The sequence below is a fragment of the Notolepis coatsorum genome (genome assembly GCF_963971535.1).
Source record: "Notolepis coatsorum genome assembly, chromosome: 14".
Classification (NCBI taxonomy): domain Eukaryota; kingdom Metazoa; phylum Chordata; class Actinopteri; order Aulopiformes; family Paralepididae; genus Notolepis; species Notolepis coatsorum.
In genome coordinates, this window is record NC_140178.1 from 102,131,069 (window position 1) to 102,148,433 (window position 17,365).

A 17,365-nucleotide genomic window follows, 5' to 3' on the forward strand; every position below is an offset into this window, starting at 1 on the left:
CCATGAGCATATTACGCAGGAGATAATTAATACCACCTGTATCATAAGAATTATATATATGGTACACTAGTAGGTCCGCTGGAGGTACTAAGAGGGTCCCTCCGGTTGTAGGCCAGCAGGGGAGAAATGTTCGAATGCAAAGTCTGGGTCAACGGGGAATCAATAAGCTCCAGCTACGGGAGGCGGTACATTACTCCCTTGATCGGCAGACGAAAGCAGCAGCTATAATCCAAGTATGCGTGCAGCATAGGTGAAAGCCAGCCAGCCTCTCCTAGAGACGGGCTCGAGTGATGTTCCTCACGGGTATGGTCCCACACAGCAGTGGGTGTAGACGATTCTCCGCTCCAACAGCCACAGGACCAAAGCAATATAATAATCCAGCCGGAAAGGGCTCTGTAGTCGCCGGTGTAGGTTATCCAGTGTACATATCCACACGGTTCTCGTCTAGGGCTCCTCGGATGACGGCACCAGGTTAAGCCGCCCAGCCTGGATAAGCACACTAGCTCGGTACAAGGAAGCGTTGGTAATGCTGGTCACTGTAGAACGGTAGCCGCACGATACACTATACATAATAGACTATTACTTAAATAATAGAATAGGTCGAACTCGACGATACAGCGTTAAACTCTGACACTTCAGCTATCAATTCGCACGCGGTCTCAAGGCTCTATTTTGGGGCAAAAACGGGCCCACTTCACAGCACGTTGTATCGTGGTGTGAGGCTTCAACTTATTGGTTAACATACTGCTGTATTCACCTGCGCCGTATTTATACGTAAGGTGAACAATCTAGTACCAGCCTTATTTCTGTCTCGTATTCTTGCGCAGAGCCGGTCATGTCCAGGCATGTCTTTGGCGGTGACTTTGAACTAGACATTGGGGGTATGGCCGTGGCGCCTAGGGGATCGCTGTCCAATAGGAGAACGAAATATTATGGTCTGTACTAGGTAAAGGGATATTCCGTGTATATGTACAAAGAATATACAAGGGATATCAAACGATATACAAATACTATACAATATATCTCAAGTAATAAATATATATATTCGGTTTAATCTGACCCTTTGTAACAGGTATAATTAATCTAGGGGCAAGCAGTGGACTTGCAAGGGGACAATTCTATAACATCGGGGGAAATTGTTTTTACAACATTATGACACATCAGTTTAGATTTAGAAGATGATCTACAATAAAGTACAAATCCGTAAATGAAAATGTCTGTATGTTGTATGTCATAAATGTCTTGATGAATTGAAAATGGAGGACCCCTTATGTTATGTAAACAAGACGAAAGTATTTTTCTGGTCTGCATCCTTCCTCTTAGCAGTTGTTTCTTGTATTGAGCAGCACTGTATTGTACCCATTCTAAGTTAATAAAGTTTTCAATCAATCAATCAATCAATCAATAAAAAAAACGAAAGAGAGGTATAATAATATATATTATATTATATAATAATACAATTGACCCTACAAGTATGGCCGCCCGCTGAACCCACAGGAGAGAGTCGCGGTGACGACAATAGCCGAACTGCCCCGACGACACGAGAGGCTTGTATGTAAACAAGGTCAGACACTGCAGCAGCTAGAGACACACAGTGACACAAGCCTTCACCTGGCCAGACCCATCAGTTCCCCACTAGACACCGAGGGATCCACACCACCTTTTAGGGTAAGTCTGCCTGCATCCTATTATGTTCCTTGAATATCTCTTTTCCTCGATTTCTTAAATTATGCATCCACAATTTCATGCAACAAAAAGTATTGCAAGGATTTTTTTTTTTGGATCTCGCACAAGAGCTCATTGTTAATGCACACTCATACCATTCAGTGCTGCATATATACGTGCACACAGTAATCAAGTTGCAAAGTCGCTCAAGGGTATTTTTGCTGCATCAATATTGAAGCATTGCCGCAAAGTCACACGGCCGGGCGGGCTGTTGATCGTTCAGTGCGCAGTATGCAGCTCGCTATGTGGGTCGCTGTGACTGCTGCTGCACTGGGAAAGATGCAGAGTCATGTTTTCCCACGATCAACATAATTAGAGAGTAATCTCTTGTCTACTGATCGGTCTCTTATTCTATTGGTGTATTTGCACATTGCTTCTCTATATAGGTTATAGCCTGCTGTGACCGTTCTTTTCCCTTCTTTTCTTGTGTCCTATTATGTCCACAAATCATTTATTGCATCTATTTAAATAGAATGAATATGCATGACAGTTAAGCTAAATCTGATTTAATTTACCAATCCGTATATACCCTATACATCACGTATAGAGTCTTAAATATGTCCTATGTCCATAATAATTTATTGCATCTATTTAAATATAATGAATATGCATGAAAGTTAAGCTAAATCTGATTAATTTACCAATCCGTATGTAGCCTATGCATCACGTAGAGTTAAAAAAACATTCAGTCGCACATTCGTCGTATGTGTCCAGCACCAGATTCTGATTTGAGAAGCAGAGAGAGTCTGCATATAGAGAGATGAGGCACAGTTGAATATTATATGGGCGTATGGTGTATATAAGATAAGCTAAGATAAGATATTCCTTTATTGATCCCCTTGGAGATATTTGGGCGTCATAGCAGCATGGGGGGTGGGGGGAGGGGAGGTACAGGTATGGGCAGGGTAATAGAAGAAAAACATAAATATAGGCAATGGATTAAAATCTGGATATAGAAATATGTGAAAAAGAAACAGTATACGCAATATAATTAACTCTGAATATAAAAATCTGAGAAAAATAAACAGTGTAAACAAAGGTGCAGATGACGGGCCTGTATGCCCTATCGGTTATAATATACGTTATGACAAATATAGACAATAAAAAATAAAAGTATCTGGGCGTGTTTTTGCCAGAATCTCTAGGTTTGCTGAGTCAAGAGGAAATGAAAACCTGTTTACTGTAAAGGTAATCCGTCAACGGGTGCCAGAATACTAAGACTAAAACTCACGTGCTGCATTTGTTATCCTGCAGAAGAGCTACTGGATTAGCCTGCAGAGAGAGAGAGGGGGGGGGGGGTGGAGATAGGGAGGGAGGGGGATAGAGAGGGAAGGAGGGGGAGAGAGAGGGGGGGAGAGAGATAGGGAGGGGGAGAGAGAGGGGGAGGCAGAGAGAGGGGGAGGCAGAGAGGGAGAGAGAGAGGGAGGGGGGAGAGAGAGGGAGGGGGAGAGAGAGAGAGAGAGAGAGGGGGAGGGAGAGAGAGAGGGAGGGGGAGAGAGAGAGAGAGAGAGAGGGGGAGGTAGGGAGGGGAGAGAGAGAGACCTCTGCTTGAACTGTTATCGTCTGCCTCCAAAACAACCTCCAGATATTTTTCCTGTTATAACTCGTCTCCCTGTCTCACTTAATAATAATCTACACGGGTCGGTGTATAATTTATAGATCAGGCAATGACTGACAAAAAAAGGTTGAGGATGTCGTGTCGTTCGCTGGTTCTGTGTGTCGAACACACCGGTGTTGCAGCTTTGATACACGCGGCCATTAGATTTAGGCCTTGAAACTGGTCCCTGTGGCGTCTGTGTGGGTGTCTGCCTTGCATGGCGTTTAGTGATTCACACAGTGGCGCTTTGGAAGTAAACATTTGTGTCCTTGAGAGTGGAAAAATATTTGACTGTGTGTTCATGGCGTCCGTTCAGGACCGAAGGGAACCGAATGAGACTGAATCCAGATGAAAATGACCTGACTTGGGGCGTAATCGCAACGTCCAGGGTTAGAATCCGGCCTAACCCCTTTTGTTGCAAGTCATCCCCCCTTCTCTCTACCCCCTTCCCTCTACCCCCGATGTCCTGTGACTCACTGTCCTATCCAATAATAGAATAGAATAGAATTTATTCATCCCGAGGGAAATTTGGCACTACAAATCACTCACAGTAAACATTTAGGTAGACAAAACAAGTCACCAATAAGAATAAAAATAAGCCTAAGAATAAAGAATAAAATAAGCCTAAGAATAAAATACGGTCCGGGATATACATTTCCTATGTTATGTATATACATTCTAATGTAAAACATACAGTAAAATATACAGAAATGTACAGTAAGTGTACAGTAAGTGTTGTTTTAAAAGTAAAAGTCCAGGAAGATGGTAACTGTCACCCTGTGCTCAGTGATGCAGTGAGGCACACTGTGTGTGTGTGTGTGTGTGTGTGTGTGTGTGTGTGTGTGTGTGTGTGCACAATAAAGTAGAAATACCCTTAAGAAACATATCTTGAAATGATTTTTTCCCCCCGACTTCAACGAAACAAAAGCAAGAAGGACCTGCTGCTCGGAGGAGGAGGAGGAGGAGGAGGGATGTCGGGTCCCTGTTGTCAAACTGGATCTTTCTAACGCGGCTTCATCTGTGGGTTTTTTCCCTCCCAGGGATCCAGCAGCACAGACACAGTTTCCAAGATGATGATCATGCAGTGCTTCCACTTCCTGGTGGAGCCGGCCAAGAACATGACGGTCAAGCTGAAGGTAGAGAGCGAGATCCCGTCACACGTCTCAAATTCCTCCCCGTTTCGTTGCCGTCTGGGAGATTCTATCACAGCGGGGGGGTCACCTTGCTGCCATGACGGCGGTTTTTCCATCACAAGCACGCACGCACGCACGCACGCACACACGCACACACGCACACACACACACACACACACTTACATTTACATTAGTCATTTAGCTGACACTTTTATCCAACGCTACTTACAAGTTATGTGCAACACATCAGCAGGAAGGGAAGGGAAGGGTACAAAACTAAATAAAATGCATTATTATTATTATTATTATTATTATTATTATTATTATTATTAACTCTGGCAGCTAAGGGTAAGGGTACAACTCTGGCAGCTAAGGGTACGACTCTGGCAGCTAAGGGTAAGGGATATTGTTCAGTTTTGAACTTGAGTGCTACACTCTTGATAATATAGGCCCAGTAGATTACTTAGTAGCACAGTGCATAATAGCAAAAGACAGTACGAAGGTTAGTCGTTTTTCTCTCACACACACACACACACACACACACACACACACACACACACACACACACACACACACACACACACACTCTCTCTCTCATCCCTCCCTGGTGTAATTAGACGACCATGGTGCAGGCGGGGAGACAGACGAATGCTAGGATCATATGACGGATGAGACACAGTCTGAGTTCTCACTGAGTATGTTCAGCGACGAGACAATCTGATAGTGCCTTCGTTGTCTCCGAGTCCCAGAGGTAAAGGAGAAGCCACTTGGAGTGGTTTTATGACAACACCGATTCATCCTGGAGTTATTGTTACGAGAGAGGGAGGGAGGGGGGAGAGAGACAGAGAGAGAGACAGAGAGATAGAGGGAGAGGGAGGGAGAGAGAGAGAGAGGGAGAGGGAGGGAGAGAGACAGAGAGTGATGGAAGGGGGGAGGGGGAGGGAGGGAGGGAGAGAGACAGGAAGGGGGAGAGGGAGGGAGAGAGAGAGAGGGAGGAAGTGGGAGAGAGAGAAAGAGAGAAAGGGGGAGAGAGAGAGGGAGATAAACAGGTTTTCCCCTGATGTTGTTGAAAGATGACTTGCTGGCGACTTCATAGAGCAGAAGGAGGAGGGAGAGAGAGAGAGAGAGAGAGAGAGAGAGAGAGAGAGGCTCACAATGTTGAAACCCATTTAGGCCTACGTACAGTATGTGTGTTTGTGTGCGCTGGGGTGTGTGTGTTTAAGTTTAAGTTTATTTGCAAAAGGGACAGTGCATATTAATCAACAATAAATGTAAATACGCCAGATTTAAGCCAGAAGGCTAGATTCCATCTGTAGTCCCTGGCCAAGATGTTCAAAGAGGCATCAACCTCCTCCACCCTCACCCTGTGCTGGGGTGTGTGTTTGTGTGTGCGTGTGTGCGTGTGTGTGCGTGTGTGTGTGTGTGGCAACAAAAAGGAAAACATACTTTAATAACTATAACAATAGCTTTTCCTGTGGTTGGTTCACTCTGATACACATGGTAACCAAGCAACACAACGTGGTTTAATTTTTGTATTTTTTGTTTGTACAAAACATTTTATTTTATTATAGTAAAACAAATATATACATAGAGAGAGAGAGAGCGATGTCATGAGAGAGAAACTGAGGAGACATACTGTACTCATAACTACCTTATTATTATACCACTTTATCCAAGCTATAGTCTATCCATATAACACTATGATAGCAGCAGTGTAAAATAACACTGTATATACATTTGTCTATATCTATTATATCCGTACCTACTCTTATTCGTTAAACCACTGGCTAGTATGGTTGATTACCATAGTGTATTCATACTTGTACCACCGTATCTAACAATACTGTACATACATTAGCTTAGCATATTTACTTCGTAGCTTCGTCATATATACTCCATATATTCACATGTTTACTGTATATTTATTATATATACTGTACACTACAAAGCACTTTACTGCTACTTTGCCCTCTGGTTAGATGCCAACCTCATTTCTCTGTACTTGCACTTGTGCCATGACAATACATTTCTAATCTATTTCTAATACATCTAATCTAATCTAAAAAACAACCTTCTGTACAGATTTATCAGAGTTAACGAGCCTTTATTTGTGAATTGTGCACTAATTAATACACATTAAAACAGTATCTTAAAATTGATACAAAATCATATCTGTAAATTAAGTAATTCTAGTAGTACATCCACCAAAAGAGTTCTGCAGAGGGTGCCCCTATAAGCCCAAATCTTTAGAGGGCGCACCTATAAGCCCAGATCTTTAGAGGGCGCACCTATAAGCCCAAATCTTTAGAGGGTGCCCCTATAAGCCCACATTTTTAGAGGGCGCCCCTATAAGCCCAAATATTTAGAGGGCGCCCTTATAAGACCTAATGTTTAGAGGATACCCCTATAAGCCCAAATCTTTAGAGGGCGCACCTATAAGCCCAGATCTTTAGAGGGCGCACCTATAAGCCCAAATCTTTAGAGGGTGCCCCTATAAGCCCACATTTTTAGAGGGCGCCCCTATAAGCCCAAATATTTAGAGGGCGCCCTTATAAGACCTAATGTTTAGAGGATACCCCTATAAGCCCAAATCTTTAGAGGATACCCCTATAAGCCCAAATCTTTAGAGGGTGCACCTATAAGCCCATATATTTAGAGGATACCCCGATACGCCCAACTCTTTAGAGGATACCCCTATAAACCCAAATCTTTAGAGGGTGCCCCTATAAGCCCAAATCCTTTCAATCCCTTCTACACGTTTATCTTTTCTGCCGAGAATTGTATTCAGCCTGTGACTCCTCCCTCATCCCTGGTTTGATTTGAGTTACTTTCTAGTGTAAAATGTGAATTCACTGCCGTCCTCTGTTTCTGTTTCCTCCCAGGAATCTCGCAAGAGAGCGAAGAATGAGAAAAGGGAGCCTCTGGAGGAGAACCAGTTGTTTGTGGTGGCGCTGGCGAGAGACCTCAGTCGAGTCTGCCAGGTATATACTGGAAAAACGCCAACATTATAGCATGGAAACACTGTAGACTGTACAGTTTCAGGACTGGTATAGATGAAATGGGCATACTCTGCAAACTATAGTCACTGAAGAGTGAAACAGAAAATACTGAAAATATCTTTATTTGTATATTTATGTATTTTTCTATCTGCACACACTCACTCACACACACACACACACACACACACACACACACACACACACACACACACACACACACACACACACACACACACACACACACACACACACACACACACACACACACACACACACACACACACACACACACACACTACTAACTCTCCTCCCCCCCCCCCCCCCCCTGTCCTGCCACTGCAGAAGTCAGAAGTGCTGGAGCACATATGGGATCTTGAAGACACCTGGCCCACCCCTCTCTGCAGGGCCTTTATACTGGAGTGGGCTTCTATGCTGGAGAGCAAGGTAACTAACTAACTACCCCTCTCTGCAGGGCCTTTATACTGGAGAGCAGGGTAACTAACTACCCCTCTCTGCACGGCCTTTATACTGGAGAGCAGGGTAACTAACTACCCCTCTCTGCAGGGCCTTTATACTGGAGAGCAGGGTAACTAACTACCCCTCTCTGCAGGGCCTTTATACTGGAGAGCAGGGTAACTAACTACCCCTCTCTGCAGGGCCTTTATACTGGAGAGCAGGGTAACTAACTACCCCTCTTTGCAGGGCCTTTATACTGGAGAGCAGGGTAACTAACTACCCCTCTCTGCAGGGCCTTTATACTGGAGAGCAGGGTAACTAACTACCCCTCTCTGCAGGGCCTTTATACTGGAGAGCAGGGTAACTAACTACCCCTCTCTGCAGGGCCTTTATACTGGAGAGCAGGGTAACTAACTACCCCTCTCTGCAGGGCCTTTATACTGGAGAGCAGGGTAACTAACTACCCCTCTCTGCAGGGCCTTTATACTGGAGAGCAGGGTACCTAACTACCCCTCTCTGCAGGGCCTTTATACTGGAGAGCAGGGTAACTAACTACCCCTCTCTGCAGGGCCTTTATACTGGAGAGCAGGGTAACTAACTACCCCTCTCCGCAGGGCCTTTATACTGGAGAGCAGGGTAACTAACTACCCCTCTCTGCAGGGCCTTTATACTGGAGAGCAGGGTAACTAACTAACTACCCCTCTCTGCAGGGCCTTTATACTGGAGAGCATGGTAACTAACTACCCCTCTCTGCAGGGCCTTTATACTGGAGAGCAGGGTAACTAACTACCCCTCTCTGCAGGGCCTTTATACTGGAGAGCAGGGTACCTAACTAACTACCCCTCTTTGCAGGGCCTTTATACTGGAGAGCAGGGTAACTAACTACCCCTCTCCGCAGGGCCTTTATACTGGAGAGCAGGGTACCTAACTACCCCTCTCTGCAGGGCCTTTATACTGGAGAGCAGGGTAACTAACTACCCCTCTCTGCAGGGCCTTTATACTGGAGAGCAGGGTAACTAACTACCCCTCTCTGCAGGGCCTTTATACTGGAGAGCAGGGTAACTAACTACCCCTCTCTGCACGGCCTTTATACTGGAGAGCAGGGTAACTAACTACCCCTCTCTGCAGGGCCTTTATACTGGAGAGCAGGGTAACTAACTACCCCTCTCTGCAGGGCCTTTATACTGGAGAGCAGGGTACCTAACTACCCCTCTCTGCAGGGCCTTTATACTGGAGAGCAGGGTAACTAACTACCCCTCTCTGCAGGGCCTTTATACTGGAGAGCAGGGTACCTAACTACCCCTCTCTGCAGGGCCTTTATACTGGAGAGCAGGGTAACTAACTACCCCTCTCTGCAGGGCCTTTATACTGGAGAGCAGGGTACCTAACTACCCCTCTCTGCAGGGCCTTTATACAGGAGAGCAGGGTAACTAACTACCCCTCTCTGCACGGCCTTTATACTGGAGAGCAGGGTAACTAACTACCCCTCTCTGCAGGGCCTTTATACTGGAGAGCAGGGTAACTAACTACCCCTCTCTGCAGGGCCTTTATACTGGAGAGCAGGGTACCTAACTACCCCTCTCTGCACGGCCTTTATACTGGAGAGCAGGGTACCTAACTACCCCTCTCTGCAGGGCCTTTATACTGGAGAGCAGGGTACCTATCTGAGGAGAAGAACCATCGTCATACTGTGACTAATGCTACCAGTTCGGAACTTTAATGTAAAATATATTGAAATACGATCTACTTGTACCAGGGAATACAGTATACTAGCTCCACCTCCGCTTACTTTGAGACATTTGAAACCTCCTGAAATGTCAATATCTTTGGTAGATTTCATTTTAAAAGACACAGACCCCTCCCTCCCTCCCTCCCCCCCCACGTATGTGAACCGTTGAAACCATTGGACTCTCTTCCCGTCTGCAGAAGAGGACAATGCAGACGGACGGGTGGCCAGAGACGATGGAGCGGAAGGAGCAGGCCACGGAGCAGGATCTGGAGCAGGCCAAGACGGTCATCCTCAACTGGACCAAGGACCTGCGAGCTCAGCCCGAGGTGAGGAGAGCAGACCTGCAACAGAAAGAGAAATTACTTTTCACTTATATATAATGTTGGTTTATATCCAGTTTAATCACCTGTACATTGTGTATATTACTATTGCACTTTACTGCTACATGTGCACTCTGGTTGGATGCCAAACTTCTTTTCATTGGTACTGTACTTGTGCTGTATGATGACAATAAATTTGAATCTAATCTAGATCCACAGGGCTTTATCAAATAACCCTCGCCGTTTCACAACAGTAGCTTTTATTACGCCTATGCCTACAAATATCCAGACCTGTAACACGCTTGAACAATAATAAAAAATAAAAAAAAGTTTAAAACTGGCTCAAAGAACTCCAGAGCTGCACCCACAGCTAAATCCATGAACTGTGTGTGTATGCAATTCACCATTATTCTGTTTTATATGTATTTTTGTAAAATAATTGTATATTGTGATGATGAATTGTATTTTATCTAGGCCTATTTGATGTATGTTATGTACGATAACCTTTTTTTTTATCACTTTAGGTTGATGCTTTTTTTAACATCTTGGGCCAGGGACTATACAGATGAAATCTGAGCCGTCTGGCTAAATATGGCTAAATCTGGCGTATTTACATTTATTGTTGATTAATATGCACTGTCCCTTTTGCAAATAAACTTAAAACTTATTTCCCCAACGTGTAGCAAAGCGTGTGGCCGGGGGAGCCTGTGGCCAAGGCCCTGGAGGACCTGCAGTCCGCCTGGCGATGGGGCCGCATGCCCAACCTGCTGACCGCCATGGAGTTGGTGATGTGGACCTTAATGTCACAGAGCCCAGACAAGGTGAGGCTCGGTCGGTCCAGTTACAACAACGTCTGGTCCAAATATCGACTGGACTGCAGCTCCAGCAGACCTCCATTGTGTAACCTACAGTATATTGATAAAATAAGATCAGATGTTCCTTTATTGATCGCCTTGGGGGAAACACAGGCATCATATAGTAGCAGCGCAGGGGGGAGGGGAGGTACAGGTATGGGCAGGGTAATAGTAGAAAGACATAAAATATTATAGGCAATACAATCGAATATGAATATAAAGATTATGAGAAAAATAAAGGTGCCGGTGAGGGTCTGTACCATAACTGGCACCACTGTACCACGTTCAGTGTTAGACTATAAGACTCCCTAGATGTAACACTGAACGGCACAGGAAGTCCTTCATTCCGACAGCCATTCAACTCTATACTGCATCACTGCGCCTCACTGCATCACTGAGCACAGGGTGACGGTACAGCCCGGTCCAAATCTTCCTGGAAAGTTTAAAAAAAAAAAAGAAACTGTACACTTCTCACAATCTTCCTGGACACTTTTCACTTGACACTTCTCACTTTACATTTTCACACTTATTACTGTGCATTTTACTGGATAGTTGTATATTTAAGATTTTAGAATGTATTTGTGACCGTCGGTTGTCTGATAGTAAAGGGTTAACCTTCTGTCGTGTGGCAGTGAAAGGGTTAAAGGATTTCTATTCGATTTGTTTGTTTGCAGGAGACCATACCCAAACAGTGGCTCGTCTGGAAGCAGAGATCTCAGAATATAGGTCTGTGAAATAATAATAATAATAATTATTAATAATAATAATAATAATAATAATAATAATAATAATAATAATAATAATAATAATAATAATAATAATAATAATAGAAGTTTATTGGTCGACGTCTCAATCGAGTTGATTTTGTTCATCTGGAAACCTTTGAAACGTTCCCTTCTAAATTTGTTTTTTTTATCCGCTCAGGTGCCACCCGCTACATTCCTGACTCAGGTGAATATGAATACACAGTGCAATACCCACCCACTGCCGTCTGACACTGTGATTGTTATTTTGTATATTGTTGTGATTTTGTATTGTAACATTGTTTTATTGTATAGTATTTTATGCTTCTTGTAGTATTTTGTTTCTTGTATAGTATCTTGTGTGTCTGTATAGTAGTTTATGTTTCTTTTATTACTTCTTACCGCACCTTCACTTTGAGTCCCAAATCTTGTTGTATGCAAATATGATAATAAAGTACAATCTAATCTAATCTAATAAACATGCAGATTTAGAAATAGATGTGTAATTTACTAATAATTTTGAATACACACATACATATTGATTGATTGATTGATTGAAGTGCTACTCATTACTAAACTGCTTTCATTATTTCAGTGTGGAAATGGATCTCGGATGCATCAGGTAAAGTGTTCATTCAACACATTTCTCATGATTCCCTCGTCATGGAAATGAACAGGGACTAGTAGCAAAAAGGCCCCTTTGATTTCAAACACTGTCCCTAATATGGGATTATGGATGCACAAAACTATATAACTAAACTATAGACTAAACATAATACAATGTATAGTTTGTCTAGACAGAATATATGTTGTGCATTATGTTTAAGCAGTGTTTCTCAACTGGTGGGTCATGACCCAAAAGTGGGTCGCGGGGCCATTTTGAGTGCGTGTGTAAAAAAAGTTTTTATTTTATTTTTATAATTCGTTTTTTGCACTACCTATCTTTGTGCAAGTGGCTTCTCAGCTCTGGTCCAGCTGAAGACAAAGCAGAGGAACAGATTGAACATTGAGCATGACCTCAGAGTTGCTTTGTCTACCATCACCCCAGACTTTGAGACTCTTGTCAGGAGCAAACAACATCCCCAGTTATCCCATTAGTTCCCTGGGATGTTAAGCTAAGAAGTCTGCTAAGAAGGATATATTATTTATTATTATTATCATTATTTTATTTCATTGGGTTTTTAGCCCTAGTTGCACGTTTGTTGCAACCCCAGTTATCCCATTAGTTCCCCCAAACTTAGGTCTGTTATGTTAAGCTAAGAAGTCTGCTAAGCATAATTATTTATTATTATTATTATTATTATTATTATTATTAGAATTATTATTATTATTATTATTATTATTATTATTATTATTATTATTTTATTTCTAAGAAGCTAAGAAGTCTGCTAAGAAGCATTATTTATTTATGTTTTTAACAGTGGATGAAAGATTGCGTATTACTGCACAATTTCTTTTTTTGAAATAAATCAGTGGTTAAAAAATTTGGGTCGCGACTTAATGACTAAGGAAAATGTTGGGTCCCGAGGTTAGACCAGTTGAGAACCACTAGTCTAGAGTTTTATTTAATTTATACAGTTAGTATAGCTAGAATATGTGTATTATGTTTAGTTTATAGCTCATAAGTTTATAGTTATACCGTAGTTGACATTTATAGTTTATAGTTTGTATAGATAGAATATCCGTTGTGTAGCATGTTTACAAAACTACTACAATTGAGGAGCCATTATGTATGTACATTTAAAAAAGCTGCAACAATAAAATAATCTGAATCAAAATGCTCTTGGTGGAAAACGAGGAGAAACGTAGTTTCTTGTAAACCAACAAGCCACACATTTCACATCGTTTTTAAACAAAATTGCCTTGTAAATGTCTATAAATGCCACCCCATTTAATATAATAAATAATACACCCTCCAGAGAAGAGGTTAATGTCCTACCCTCTCTAGGGTACCCCATTTCTTTTGCCGACCCCACACTTAATGTATCGCTTAATTTCAACGTGGAATTAAGGAATATCAAAATAAAAGCACACGTTATTGAACTTGATCCTGCATATTTATTAGAAATTTGTATTACAGCACTGTGTTATCAATACACATTTATAAAACTAGGCATATTTAGCCAAAATATGTTGCCAAAAAATATATATATATATATATATATATATTTTCTTACTTGCCAATGCGTCTACCCATGACCCCACTTTGGGTCGCGACCCGTAGTTTGAGAACCGCTGCTCTATACTGTATAATTCAAAACCTCTTTATCCCCCCCCCCCCCCCCCCCCCCCCAGTGGAGGTCACCCTGGACCTGGACTCGGCCAACCCCGACCTCCTGATCTCCAACGACGAGAAGAGGATGCGCTGCGGCTACGAGAGGAAGGAGGTGCCCAACTACCACCAGCGCTTCGACGGCTGGTGGTGCGCCGTGGGCGTGGAGGGCTACGCCGCTGGCCGCCACTACTGGGAGGTGGACGTGGGCGAGCGCGACTGGCGGCTGGGCGTGGCCCGCGAGTCGGCGCTGAGGAAGGGCTTCAGGTCCATGAACACGGACACAGGCTTCCTGACCCTGCGTCTGGAGAGAGGCACAGAGCTGAAGGCCCTGACCGTGCCCTACACCGCCCTGCGCCCGGGCCTCATCCCCCGCAAGGTGGGCGTCTACCTGGACTGCGAGCAGGGCCAGCTGTCCTTCTACGACGTGGACAGCCGTGCCCACCTCTACACCTACAACCAGAGCGTCGGCGAGAAACTCTTCCCCCTGTTCGGCACCACGGAGATCCTCGACGACATGGTGATCAAGTCCCCGGGGCTCAAGACCCACTGCCTCTGCCCCGCCGTCTGCCTTTGGGGTTGACCTTCCCTCTCCTTCTCAATGACCCCCCCGACCCCCCCCCCCCCCCCCCCACACTTCCCCTCTTACCACTCCAGTAGACGGGCCGCGTATCTATAGTATTCTCGTGACGTGCCACGCCTACCAATATGGTGCAATGCTCATTGAAGGCCCATACGGTAGTCAAGAGATGATTATATCTCCCGTTTGCCTACCAAGATGTCTGTGGATGGAATACTATGCGTACAAAAAGGGGAGTCCCCACGTAGGCACTGCGAGTAGTCGAGATATCAATTATTATTATTATTAAGAAAAAAAGAGAGTCCCATCGTTGTGCTACTCCATAGCCACTGTACACGACGCACGCTTCACCCAGCCGCCGCTTCCTCCTCCACGTGATCGTCCCCCTCCGTCGTTAGCTATCGCTCGCCCCCTCAGCCCACGCCCCCTCTGTAACTTCATACATTTCAAACGATAAGTGTTGTTATTATTATTATTATGTGTCGTGCAATAGTAATCCTGCAGTAAACAATGCACTTTCTGTGAATAATAATGAATAAAAACCAAACTTATGTCTTATTTTTTTTTTTGTGTCGGTTTATTATTAGTAGTCTTCCATTGTGTCGTAAAAAGGATTATTAGAACAGCCGTTAAATTACATTCGAGTCCGTGTGGAACAAAAAAAAAGGGATCACAGTGAACGAATAAAGGCATAATTCATATTTACATTTTTTTTGACATAATATGCTAGATGTGAATCATGTGATCATCAGATTACTCGTTTAGGACAATCGACATCAAAAATGGAGTTCTTTGTCAGGCTCGCCTTGGGTCGGGGTGGAATACAGGATCCTGTGCCCATCCTCCTCGGGATCCACTGTTGAAAATAAACACAAGATAAATCTTTAGGCGATGATTCCATTCTACTAAAGATGTCAAGTAGTGTTCACCCCGTTTACCCCGTCGGTAGTGTGATAGTAAAGGGTTAACCTTCTGTAGTGTGGCAGTGAAAGGGTTGACCTGCTGCTGTCGTGTGGCAGTGAAAGGGTTAACCTATGTATGGTCACAGTGAAAGGGTTAAGAAGGGTTACGTACGCGTCACATGCTGGCCTGAGATGAAGAGGGGACCGCGTCCAGAGCAGAGCCTGAAGGTGACGGGGGGCGTCAGCTCGAAGCTGTTGAAGACCACCTGCGGAGGAACCACTGCTCAGCCAGAGCCGACAAGGGTCTCACCTAACCCCCCCCCCCCCCCCCCCCCCCGTTGACCATTATTCACACAGCGGCCATTTAGCTCTTATGGTCATGCTCAGATTGGGATTCCTTTTCGAGTGGAAAGGAATCCCAACCCGAGCGCGACATAAGCGCAAAGCTTATGCCGCTGTGTGAATATGGTCAACGCTCAATGGACCTGTCTCAAACCCTGCCCCCTTTTCTTGATCCTCCAATCACAGCTGTCGCTTACCTCGGACAAACTTGGTTTGTCCGAGGTAAGCGACAGTTGTGATTGGAGGATCAAGAAAAGGGGCAGGGTTTTGAGACAGGTCAATTGATTTCCCCCTCATGGTGATTGAAGCATGTTCCAACCCTAAGATATAGTGACTCAGGGCGATATGGGGGGAAAGATGATAACTGACAAATCATTTTAAGTAACCCATTGGATGTTCATTGTATGAGACTGTATGGTTAACGGAAGTGTGACACAATATCAAAATTAAACAATTTAGCTACATCCTCAAGTATTTGAGAAATTATTTTGTAAGAAATCTTACTGCAATATATACATATACCGTCGTGTATATAGTTTTTCCACCATTACTTATTAAGACAAAAAGTGCATATCGTGATTCACAATATGAAAGAAATCCCATGATGCAATCATCACATAAATAGACGATACATACGAGTAGCCTATATCTGTATAAATATGATTAGCCTATATCAGTATAAATATCAGTATAAATATGAGTAGCCTATATCTGTACAAATATGATCTGTAAATATGATTAGCCTATATCTGTAAATATGATTAGCCTATATCTGTATAAATATGAGTATCTGTATAAATATGAGTATCTGTATGTTGTCCAGTCCCGTGGTAACTTACAGTTGGCTGGCTGGAGGGGTGGAGAGACGCTATAGGCATAGGCTTGGAGTTCATAACAGTCTTGTCCTGAACCGCCACAATATGCATCTCTGCACTGGCTTCTGCACTCAGACAAATCTACGAGGAGAGATGGAGAACGGAGGTTTATTTTCCATTCCAGTCTCATTAGGATGACATCTGATGATGCAGGACGTGAGAGAGTGGAGTGGGCTGATGGAGACACATTCAGTATAGCTCATCTATATTTGTATCATATATACCAGCATGATCTGTATGTCATATATATGTTATGATGAATTGAAAATGGGGGACCCTGATGTAAACAAGACGAAAGTCTTTCTATGGTCTGTATCCCCTTAACAATTGTGTGTATTGAGCTGTACTGTACCCATTCTGCAAGCTGTTAAAAAGTTCTCATTCATTCACTTTTAAATAGAAAGTTGATGCTGAAAATGTTCAATCAATCAATCTGATCCTCTCGTTCACACTGTGAGCCTTGGTGCTAAATTCTGATTAATTTGTTCAAATGATAAGATTTGTGTTTGGCTGTTCACACAATGTGGCCAATATTCCAGTGTGAACTGCTCACGCTCCTGAACCCACATGCACAAATTAACAATAATAATTAAAGATGGATTTAAACGTGGAGGAGACTGAAGTCACAGTTTCATTTATAACTTGATGTGCAGTGGAGGCTAATTCGTGAGCAGATGATAATGGGGGTGAGGAGGAGGTGAAAGAGAGACATTTCTTCTTCCAATATGCTTTCAAACACAGAGCGGTTATGATACATCGTCCCCTAAAGTTTTGCTTGTACAGAAGTGTATCACCCCAAATACACCTCCCTGCCCCTCCACATCAATCACAGCAGTCT

The 17,365-nt window shown here is 43.5% G+C and overlaps 1 protein-coding gene across 1 annotated transcript; it reads left to right on the plus strand.

The window, feature by feature from the left end:
- The first annotated feature begins 1,547 nt into the window (after window positions 1-1,547).
- Window positions 1,548-14,927, plus strand: LOC311240188 (butyrophilin subfamily 3 member A1). Its single transcript, XM_084328731.1, has 10 exons — window positions 1,548-1,668; window positions 4,363-4,458; window positions 7,338-7,436; window positions 7,797-7,898; window positions 9,837-9,965; window positions 10,643-10,780; window positions 11,488-11,539; window positions 11,738-11,764; window positions 12,152-12,178; window positions 13,852-14,927. Exons 2-10 carry the CDS (start codon window positions 4,393-4,395, stop codon window positions 14,409-14,411), a joined length of 1,200 nt encoding a protein of 399 aa, XP_084184857.1. The 5' UTR covers window positions 1,548-1,668; window positions 4,363-4,392; the 3' UTR covers window positions 14,412-14,927.
- Window positions 14,928-17,365: the final 2,438 nt, after the last annotated feature.